General features: G+C 45.1%; 1 protein-coding gene across 1 annotated transcript in view; it reads left to right on the top strand.

The window, feature by feature from the left end:
* The first annotated feature begins 4,989 nt into the window (after nucleotides 1–4,989).
* C3H6orf58 (chromosome 3 C6orf58 homolog) overlaps nucleotides 4,990–11,429 on the top strand; it is a 35,474-nt gene continuing 29,034 nt past the window's right edge. The window contains exons 1-2 of the mRNA XM_083174684.1: nucleotides 4,990–5,337; nucleotides 7,644–7,730. Coding sequence (XP_083030810.1) covers nucleotides 5,025–5,337; nucleotides 7,644–7,730 — 400 coding nt within the window. The 5' untranslated portion in view covers nucleotides 4,990–5,024. The remainder of the gene's footprint in view (nucleotides 5,338–7,643; nucleotides 7,731–11,429) is intronic.

Genomic DNA, 11,429 nt, shown 5'->3' with positions numbered 1-11,429 from the left:
AGAAGACTCTGGAGGTGATAACGAAACTGGAGAATAACCATACAGACAGGACCAGTTACTAAAGAGCCACTGCCTCTTGAGATAATAACGGAACTGGAGAATAGGTCTAATTCAGACTGGAACGCAAAGCACATTTTTCGCTAATGGCCAAAACTATGTGCACTGCAGGTGGAGCAAATGTAACATGTTCAGAGAGTTAGATTTAGGTGAGTTATTTTGTTTTTGTGCATGATAAATACTAACTGTTTTATTTATCGCAATTTAGATTTAGTCTGAACACACCCCACCCAAATCTAACTGCACATGTTACATTTGCCCCTCCCGTAGTGGAACATGGTTTTGTCCATTAGAGAAAAATCTGTGCTCTGAGATCCAGTTACCAGCAGCAGCAGTTTTATGTCAGTAAAGGGAAGAGGATATTGCGAACACTACTTATTCTGGATGTGCAACCATCCAACGCAGCGGTTCTCAAACTCGGTCCTAAGGACCCTACACAGTTCATGTTTTCCAGGTCACCCAACAGGAGGAGACCTGCTAAACATGCACTATGTGGGGTCCTGAGCACCATCTTTGAGAACCTGTGCTCCAACCTTAACATCTCTTCTGATGCCGCTATAAGCATGTGTATGGGTGCTGCTAGGATGGGTTATTGGTAGTAAATGCAAGCAGGGAGCACCAACAGCACACCTACCAACTGTCCCAATTACAGTGGGACAGTCATACTAAATGGAGACTGTCCCACTGGGGGGGAAGCAATTGGTGAGAGCCGGCGTTTACAGCTGCTCTGCTCCAACAGCTGGTTATCACTGCACAGATGCCATGCACATGCTCATGGCATCCCTTCAGTGCAGAGAGGGAGCCAGGGGTTGCCCAGCAAGCTGCTAGGAGAGCGCTGAGCACTCCGCCAAAAATGACAAAAAAGCAGGTCAATGGGAACTATGTAGTTTATACTGTAGGCCCCATTATTTCCCAAGACTATGGCTACTAAAAGAGAAGGTGTAGAAGATCTACGTACTCACAATGGTACTAAGAAAGAGAAAGAAATAAGCCTGTGAGGACCATGGCCTGGAATAACCTTCTGGGAGAGTCCCAGAGTGGAAGTCCCAGAAGGCCAGGTGAAGTTTTTCCCTATGACCTAGAGCAGAGATAGCCAACTCCAGTCCTCGAGAGCTACCAACAGTTAACGTTTTCCAGGTCTCCTCATAGAATCATAAGTGAAGTAATTAGCTCCACCTGTGGATCATGTATAATGTGTCAGTCAGTAATGAGTGCACCTGTGCCCCAGCTAGGTCATTTAGAAAACGTGAACTGTTGGTAGCTCTCGAGGACTGGAGTTTGCTACCACTGACCTAGAGGGAATGCAGATGGTAATATGAACAATGAGAAAATGAAATGAAGACAGAACCTGGGCTCCAATGAAGCACTTACGTGACCAGACACCAGGAATAGCACCAGGAGAATCCAGGAGCTGCAGCAAGGACAGAAACTGGCTGGAAAGAAAGGAGCTGGCAGGAAAGACAGGAGCCAGCAAGTGAGAACAGCCACAGCGTGGCAATATCACTGGCAGGGCTGAGCCGGGCAGCATCCCTTAAAAGGGATGAGACAGCCAATTAGCTTCTGCCATGTGCACCAGCCCCCCTGGCCCTGATTGCAGCCGGTGGTGGAGGGCGCACTGCCCGATGTCCTCTGTCTCCCCAGCAACCGCTGAACAGTTGCTGGCATTGGGAAGAACGCAGCGCAATGGAATTGACGCTGCAAGGATGGGTGCAAGTGATGCGCCCCTGCCAGATGCTGCCTGATGGTCCTGTGTGGCTTTTGGACTGGGCGTAAGTGATGTGGTGGGACCCGGCACCGCCGGGAGGACGTGGCGTGTCTCCCCCGGCAGCCTGGGCACCAGCACCCGGCTGCTGTTGCGCATCAGTGTGCCTGTTAGTGCGGCTGACAGCCGGGACCTGCGATCATCGCGTTGGGGGCAAGTCCAGCACCAAGGTAAGCTGCTGGGCTGCCCCCGTGCACACCCCAGCTCCCATCCATGAGTTGAATGGATGCTGCACACAGGCATCCATTCACCTCCTCCTTGCCTCCGCTGCTTTCTGCAGAGTACAGCAGTTTCACACAAAAAAAGGGGTATAGAATAGTCCGCGCCCACAGACTGCAGCACTGTAAACGCCAGGGATTACCGGTCCCAGAACACACGATCCAAAAAGTACAAAAAGGGCGAATGCACTTGCGCTGTCTGAATCTAATAATCTACTGATTGCCAGATAGATAATTCTTCACCGAATGGAATAATCAGAAAGAAGAAGGGGCAAAGGCAGAAGGTCAATAAGATGATATCAATGGGGGTATCGCCCCCTGCAACTGACCTCTCTGCCGTGCCCTATGGACATATAAAGGTATCTTTTATCCAACTGTATCCAGCCTTTAATTTTTCAATTAGATCAATAAAAGGGACAGGAAAAGAAACCTTTCCATGCCCATAGGGCACCTGTTTAAGGTGAGCTCTGATCTAATTGAAAAATTAAAGGCTGGATACAGTTGGATAAAAGATACCTTTATATGTCCATAGGGCACGGCAGAGAGGTCAGTTGCAGGGGGCGATACCCCCATTGATATCATCTTATTGACCTTCTGCCTTTGCCCCTTCTTCTTTCTGATTATTCCATTCGGTGAAGAATTATCTATCTGGCAATCAGTAGATTATTAGATTCAGACAGCGCAAGTGCATTCGCCCTTTTTGTACTTTTTGCAGAGTACAGCAGACAGCAGCAGAGGCTGTGTGTGCCACCCCCGTCCAACCTGAAGATGCTGCGGTCCGGAGGTTGGGCTTCCCCCATTGATGTAAATGGGAGCTGGGTCGGATGACCCAGTGTCCCCCTTTACACTGCAATCTACCCAGGTCCTGCCCCTGTGCTACCCTGGTCAGGACCTGGGTAGATGTCCTGTGTAAAGGGACACAGGTTAATCCCATTTACATCGCTGCTGACCCAGGTCCACAAGGGAAAAACCCGGGATTTTGCAGTGGTGTAAAAGGGGTATTATTCTTCTGCTATGATATACTACACTTGTCTCCATAGAATGTTATATGGGCACTGACACACATGGAATGTATTGCATAAAATTTGAAAAGTGTACAGTATGTTCCTGTGATAAGTAGAAAATGTTTTAAAAAATAGCCTCAGCATAAGACCATGAAAGTCATCTATAGCAAAGATGATTAAAATATTTTTTAAACTATTTCAATATTGAAAAATAAATAACTGACATATGGGGTGATTCTGGTTGGTTTGCAAAATAAAACTCCTTTAATGGACAAAACCATTGTGCACTGCAGATGGGGCAGAATGAGAGGAGAAGCCCTGGTGCCGCGGTTCAGGGGATTAGGCCCGGTGACAGCCATCACTAGGAGGAAGCCTGACACTGTGGATCGTGAGAAGGAGGCCTCATGCTGGGGTTCGGAGGAGGAGGCCCGGCGCAGAAGGAGTGCAGCCGGAGGTACATGCACTGTCCTTGACTGAGGGGGGTATTAATGGCTGTAACAAAATGATCAAACCCCTGCTCTCCCTCCACTACAACTCCCCCTCCTACAACCCCTCTTTCCTTCTCCACCCCCCACCCTCTTCTCCTCTCCAACCACCCTCTCTTTTACTCTACAACCCTCCTCTTTCCTCCTCTAAAATGCCTACTCCTTCTCTACAACCCTCTACTCCTCTACACCCCCCCCTCCTCCGCTACACCCCCTCCTACTCTACAGCCCCCCAATCCTACTCTACAGTCCCCCTCTTCTCTTCTACAACCCCCTTCTCCTCCTCTACAACCTCCATCTCTTTCTCTACACCCCCTCCTCCTCTACAGCCCACTTTCTTCTCCTGTACACCACTTCTTACTCTACACCCCCTCTCCTCCTCTACAACCCCCCTCTCTTCCTCTACCACCCCCTCTCCATCTCTGCAACCCCCCTCTCCTCCTCTAACCCTTGTCTCCTCCTCTACAACCCCCCACGCGCTCTCCAGGGCACTTTAGTCAGTGAAGGCAGGTACTTCCGACTACATACCATCATTCTCAACATAACAGTGCGCTATTCATAGCATGCTGAATTAAATAAGCCCTAAGGAGCATTGTAGTGACAATGGAGGTGGGAGGCCTTCAAAATTTTGCTATGGGTCCCCATAGTACTAGTTATGCCCCTGCCTGGGAATACCTAGGTGCTGCAAGTAACTTTGGCTATACTTGCTAACTTTGGCTATACATTGCTCCTTGATGTAATACATCATTACTACTTTGAATCAAATTGACCAGTGATTTAAACCCTACATACACAATTCCTGATAAGGGGGCTATAGATTGGACGTTTATCACACTACTAAAATAATACATGTTTTTTTGGGGGAAATTCTTCCTACAGAATCTTCATTATTTTCAGTGCTGACTTCTTTCTGCATTTTTAATGCATCCTTCTCTCCATTTGCAGAACAATAGTCAAACTTGCATAGTTCAAGGTTGTGACCATAATAGCTTTACAGATGAGCACAATCAGTACATTAAAATTGCGAAAACCATTTATATTCTATGAGTAGGCATCATAAATGTTGTATATCCTCAGATAATAACAGGTTACTTTAGAACAAACATTGTGTACATTAAGTGCAGAGCATCGCTTTTACATTATTTTCTCTGCAAACTAAGCTGGGACTAAGCTGGAACATTTGTATTGGTTTCTGTTGGCAGAAAGCAAACATATTGAGTAAACTTTATTTGACTTTCAAAGTCTTTTTTCGTAGCTATAAAAAACATGGGAAAGCAGCATATGCTAATGGTCTGAGTATGGAGCAGCAGGTATTTAAAGAAGGGGGGGGGGGATTGTGTCTATGTTCTAAGTCTTTGAAAGAGATAAAGTGGATGATGATAAAGTAATAGCCAATCAGATCTGTCCTGTTGCAGGCTGTGTTCCAAAAATGACAGGCACAGTATACAGGTAGGAGCAGTAGAGAGAGGCACACAGCTGCCCACACCTTGTACTGAAAATGGTATCATCCCAGGCAATGGCTGTATTATTGCTTTTGTCGTTAATATTGGGGAAAAGCAGTGGTGACTCTGAAGCAACCATTTCTATTGCTGATTACCCACCAATGTGGGACCTTGTCCCAGGGAATCTGAGTGATTTCACTATTCACAATGACAAGGTTGTGATAAACCCCTGGGATTATCTGGGAAGGATGGGGATGTATAAAATATTATTAGATGTCACAGCACCGTTTTTGGATATGAAAGAACCAGGAAACAAACAGAACATACTTTGGGGATTGCCTTTGCAGCATGGATGGCAGTTTCGTACAGGTAATACTATCAGGGTAACTGGCAGATCACAGAGGCAGATAATACTCAGGGCATGGTTTAGGGTCTCATTTCTTATGTATAACTGTAAAGATCTATCTTTGATTCTTAATTTACCTACTGTAGGTAACTTTTTATGAATTAAGTTTAAGTATGCAACTACATAGAAATGAATTGTTCCATTATTTAGTGACGCAAATATTGATTGAATTAACATTGATACTGAAATGTAATAGAGCATAGATATTTATGGTTTTGTTATTTATCCTTTATTAGTAATATTTAACATTTTTATATTTCTCACATTTTTATGCTGCGGGAATTGGGGCTGTTACTAATTTGTACACAATGCTGATATTTGCACAAAAGAAGAATGTTGTATAACTGTGCAGGAGTCTAAGTAAATCTATAGTCGCACAGCACCAGTACGGTGTGTATTTAGTAGCGAATAAGATGCATGGGTTCAAATATGTATTGGAAATGTTTTGAGCAGTGACTGGAAGGTGGCTGTGTAGATTTGCAGCAAAGCATTTTACTTTGGGCCCGATTCAGCCCTGATCGCAGGGATGTGAATTCACAGCCCTGGCGATCATGGGAGGACCGTGCATGCACATGGTCCGCAGTGCACATGCGCAAGCTCTGAACACCTGTTATAGCTGGCTACTCCCTGTGTGATTGACAGTGGGTGGCCATTCGGGGGCATGTCACCGGCATTTTCTGCGTGTTCCCCAGAAAATGCAGGTGTTCCATGGCCTTTGCGAAGGAGGGCCTCTGACGTCATCAGCGGCCTTCTACTCATTACAGCCATCACAGCGCTAAACAAATCCTGGCTTACCCGGCATTGCGAACAGGGGGAAATCCATTTGATGGAAAATGGATTTCTTCCTGTGTGCGTGGCTCCAAAAGTATTAGCAGCCATGCATAGGGGTGGGAATTAGCGTGTGCGGGTCAGCAGTATTTGCCCATTTTCTAGAAAGTCCAAACAAAACCCAAACCAAAACACTTGAGGATGGTTGTTCAAAAACAAACAAAAATACAACTTAAAATCGCTTAGGGTGGTTTTGGCAAAACTTTAACCAAAACATGAGGGTCCATGCACATCTCTAGTCAGAATCAGCCCCCTTAACCAGTAATTATTTTTAAGTCAAAACCAGTGTTATGTTTAGGTTTAAAAGCTGAGAATCCATCACCGGCAGTTTGGCTTCTCAGCCTTCAAATTGTCCACTTTCGTTGGTTGCCAAATTTGCAGGAAAAATGGTATCATTCTTGGGGTATACCGTCGTTAGTTTAACACATATAAGGTCAACATGCATTGGATCCACCACTGAAGGTCAACATGGCTTAGATCGACACATGAAATAGGTCAAGATGCCTAAGTTAAACATGGTTGGAGGGTTGACACAAGCATTAAGTCGACAGCCAAAAGATCGACATGGCTTTTCACTTTTTTTAGCCCACATGTGTCGACAGTCGATATTTCATGCCCTATTATCCACTAGGGTGTAGGGGGAGAATAAAATAGTGTAGCAAGGCACTGTGCCCAAAGCATGGTGAGCGCAGTGAGGGTATGCAGTACACTTAGACAGTGCCCATGTTGACATTTGGGACAAAAAGAGAAAACCCCATGTCGACATTTCGACCATCGACCTAGTCATTATTGACCTAATGCTTGTGTTGACAATCCAACCATGTCAACCTTAGGCATGTCGACCTAATATTGGTCAACCCAATGATCCATACCCCATTCTTGGCTACTGCAAATAATATTACTTCCCCTATAGACTTAACATCCATTGTAATCTACTGTCAATGAAGCCAAAGGGCTGTTTCTGTCCTTACATTCAGCTTGAACTACACATCCACTGATTTCAGCACATTTAATCAGCCTTTCCTCCTTGACAACCACAACTCCGTTGGCTTATGTGACTTTGCAGAATTGCCTACTCATGTCAATTATCTGGATTGTATTCATTTTATGTTTGCTGCATTATTGTATGTAAGAGTGGCACTGTGATTCCCTATAAATAAACTGATCTTAATGTTGATAATGGTTATGCTTTACAAAAAGAACAGAATAATCTGTTAATTTTTATCTCACACAAATCGGTAATTCTATTTTCTGAATTTATATTGCTGGAACCAAAATATAGATATTATGAGAAAAAGTATTAGATAAGAAAGCTGTAATAAATTATTATTTTCAATGTTTACTTGCAATGTTTAAATTGCAAACAAACATGTAAGAATAACATTTATAATGACTGATTGTAAATGAATATCAGGGATAATTCAGCTCTGTTTTCTACTAGGTCGAATAAAAGACTCATCTAATCAGTCAGCGTGTGGGCAGAACAGTGAAAACCAAACCTGCATCTCAGTTAGAAGTTGGTGGGCTTGTAAGTACTGTACTGTATAGAAATACAGATGTGCAACATGTTTTTTAGTTGTGATACATTCTGTTTGGGTTACGGTCATTGGGTGACCAGCATGTTGGTCGACAGTCATTAGGGCAACACCATTAAGTCGACATGAGTCTAGGTCGACATGGGTTAGGTCAACAGGGTCATTCGGTTGACATGGGTTAGGTCGACATTGTGTTTTAAAACAAAGTTTGAGCCGACATGTGCCGACAGGCAGTATTTCATGACCTACCACCTACCGTGGTGAGAGAATAAAATAGTGTGCCGAGCGTAGAGAGTGCAGCAAGCCACGAGAGGGGACGCGGTGCAATGTGTCGGTGTCCACGTTGACTGTGTCAACATTCGGGCCTAAATTTTTTTAAAAACCCCATGTCGACCTTTTCACTGTCGACCAACCCCATGTCGACCTAATGACCTTGTTGACCTAAAGACCCTGTCAACCTAACCCATGCCGATCTAGACTCGTGTCAACTTTCCTTTATGTCAACCTACACTCATGTTGGCCTAAATGCATGTCGACCTAATGGTGTCCATACCGATCTTATTTATATCAGAATAACTAAAACAGCAGCCTTTCATGTGTTAGAAAGACACATTTGTTTCAGTACAGTATGTGTCACTCACAAAATGCAGGAATGACTAGTAAGCCCACTCTAATACCCCTTTTCCTCTAGCATCCTGGGTCGGACCCGGTAAATTGTACCCGGGTCGAACCCGGGTTGGCCACGGGTTGGACATACATTTCCACTACAGTGCTACCCGGTAAATTGCCTGATCATCCCCTTTTACACTTAACCCGGGTAAGGCCATTTTTTCCCTATAGATTACATAAGGAAAAAGCCTTTTTAAAGGGCTTTACCATGGGAGGTCACAAAATAGGGCCACCATTACACCAAAAGGGCCACCATTAAAAATATTACCATAAAAGAAGAAGAGACCACACTCATTTATTTTAAAATAACTTTTTTTTTTATTTTACTGGCAAATATTACCACACTCATTTCTTTTAAAATAACTTTTTTTTATTTTACTTCCAAATATTAAATCTTTGGAACTTTCAAAAGTTTCTTCACACAACACAAGAAAAGACATGCAAAAAAAGGGTAACAAACAGAGTCCTGGGCGCTTCTTTCTAGTGTTACAGTATGAGGGCTATTTCCTTCTTTGCCCCAATAGAAGCAATGCAAATAGTTTTTTTGGTAAGGAATCTGATGTAGCGCCTTATTCCTTACCAAAAAAACAATTTACAAGAAAAGACATGTTCAGGTAAAATGTTTGCCGTACAGCTGAGCCTTTGGCATACATAAAAATGAAAAAAGTGCACATAAACATGTTAAAAAACAAGTGCCCATAAAATTTAAAAAAGTGCAAGGTGTAGGGTTTAACCAAACTGTGCCCACAAGGCGACTGAATGCAATAAATGTATTCAACATTCTTATTGCAATAATGCAATAAAGAATTTCAAAGAAAAAAATAAGTATTTCTTATGACAAATTACGATATACCGTAAATTCAGGGGAGTCTAGGTTTGGTAGTGTAGTAGACGTGTTGTCACGGCTAGTGGTGTTTGCCTCACTATACTCTGGGTTTAGTGGGGCACTGGTAGCAGTGCTGGAGGCATAGCTAGTGGAAATGTTGGTGGCGTAGCTAGCACCAGTGGTGGGGTGGTAGCTAGTTGCTGTGCTAGGGGCGTGGCTACTGGGGCCTCTATATGGTAAAGGCTCTTGGTGTGACTTTTGCTCACAGGAAGTGCTAGGGGCGGAGGGAGTTGGCCCTCTACTGTATTGGCCATATGCATGGTGTGCTGGGTATGCTGGGGTCTGTGAAGCATGTGGCGGATACTGTGGATAATGAGGAGGTGGCATATACCCACGATTAAGTATCCGTTCCAAGAAGGACAATTGTCTGTCCTGCATGTCCTTTAATTGATCCAAGAAAGAGTGCTGCATCTGTCTTTCATTTGCTAAAAACTTCTCCATACGAGCATCCTCATTGGCCTGCATGTCGGAGTCCATTTCCCGCAGTTGTTCTATTACTATGGAAGATAAAGCTCTCGCTGCTTGATCGGAATGGTTTGTTTTTTTCTTCTTTGGCGGCACCTTGTAAACTGCAAGTGGGACAAACAAAAAAACACTATAAACATAATATAGCAGAGGTGTTTGCAGACCTGTGCTTGCGGCCCTATCCCACCTGCACACTTGCGGCACTCTGCAACATATACCATTGATTACTGGGATAAATGTGTTTGTTTTTTTTACTTACTATTTGAAAGCAGTTTTGGTGTTTGTTGTTGAGTCGCCTGCACCGTTGTTGTTTCGGACCCCTCCTCCGCCATGGACTGTGCGGTGTCAGACAAAACAGACCTATCGAGTAGACTGCACTCTTCATCGCCATCTTCCGAAATCAGGAGCGGAGAAGTTGGGCAGCACGGTGACATTGCCATGGTGGACTGTGTGTCAGGTGGCTCCTGGCTACTCTCCATTGGTGGCTCTTGGCTACTCTCCATCTGGCTGGCCAAGAGGATGACAGTGCCACAGGATTAGTCAGAGCTGTGTTGCCAAATGCCCTGCAGCATAGATCGTAATGGACCCAATCGACACGTGCGGCACCGCTTTTTTTCCTGTTCTGGTCAGAACTGCCTCTTTAGTGCTTTTAATTTGTTAAGCACTTGCTGGTTAGAGCGGTGTATCCCCCTAGACTCCAGCATCTGGGCAATATTTCTGTACACAATCGTGACTTTTACACGTCACCTGGCGCTTGATTTCCTCCTCTGTCCTAATGACCAGCAGCTCCTTCACTTCAGCATCAGACCAATTGCTGGCAGCCATAATGATGTTGTGCTGCGGAATGAATAGCAGTGTCTGCTGGGGCAGCCTGTGGTGCTGGCAGCAAAGTGGAAGGTGGCTGCTGGAGCAGCCTCTGATACAGCAGGGGAAAGTCAGCAGGACAGACATGCAACACATGTGCACAGAACTCTATCCTCCATGCTATGTGCGCAGTCTGCGGGGCTCTGAGTGATGACATCACTCACCAGCGCTCCAGCAGCACCAATCAGTGAAGATTTTAACATGCTCAGTCAAATAACCCGGTTAGGGAGCGTTTCCACTACCCTTGAATCCGGGTGCTAACCGGGTGCTACCCTGATCATGATCTGGTTAGGATTGCCGGGGAATCCCGGGGAATCCAAACCGGGTTATTTGACAGGGAGCATTTCCACTAGCAGAAAAACCCGGGTAGAAGCGTGTCCCCGCGGAGATTACCGGGTTATTTCTTCTAGTGGAAAAGGGGTATAAGCAAAAGCTTTGAAAGCTAGTCTGCTACCTTTTGTCTCTGTGTTTGTACAGGAGTGAGTGTGTGTGTTGGGAGAGGGGGGGAGGGGGGTGCCAGTAACTTTTTTGGTAGAGAGGGGTGAAAAATTTACAGTTATGCCACTACGTTCCCCTGCCTGCTCGGGATGAGTGGACGACATCGGCGGCCACCCTAATTTTGCAGTGATTCTTGCAGGGACCGAGTTACTCCTGGAGTAACCTTCGAATGACTTCTCCTTTGTCTGGGCGCTAGCGAACAGATGCATACCTGTACACATCTGTTTGCAGCCCTGCACAGGGGCTTGCACGGCAGGGTGGGGGGCATGCGTTAACCTGCTCACTAGGCTCCAAACACATGCAGCCTAGT

The sequence above is a fragment of the Crinia signifera genome, chromosome 3 (assembly GCF_055691185.1).
Source record: "Crinia signifera chromosome 3, ASM5569118v1, whole genome shotgun sequence".
Taxonomy (NCBI): Eukaryota; Metazoa; Chordata; class Amphibia; order Anura; family Myobatrachidae; genus Crinia; species Crinia signifera.
This window is presented reverse-complemented; position numbering and strand designations above follow the sequence as displayed.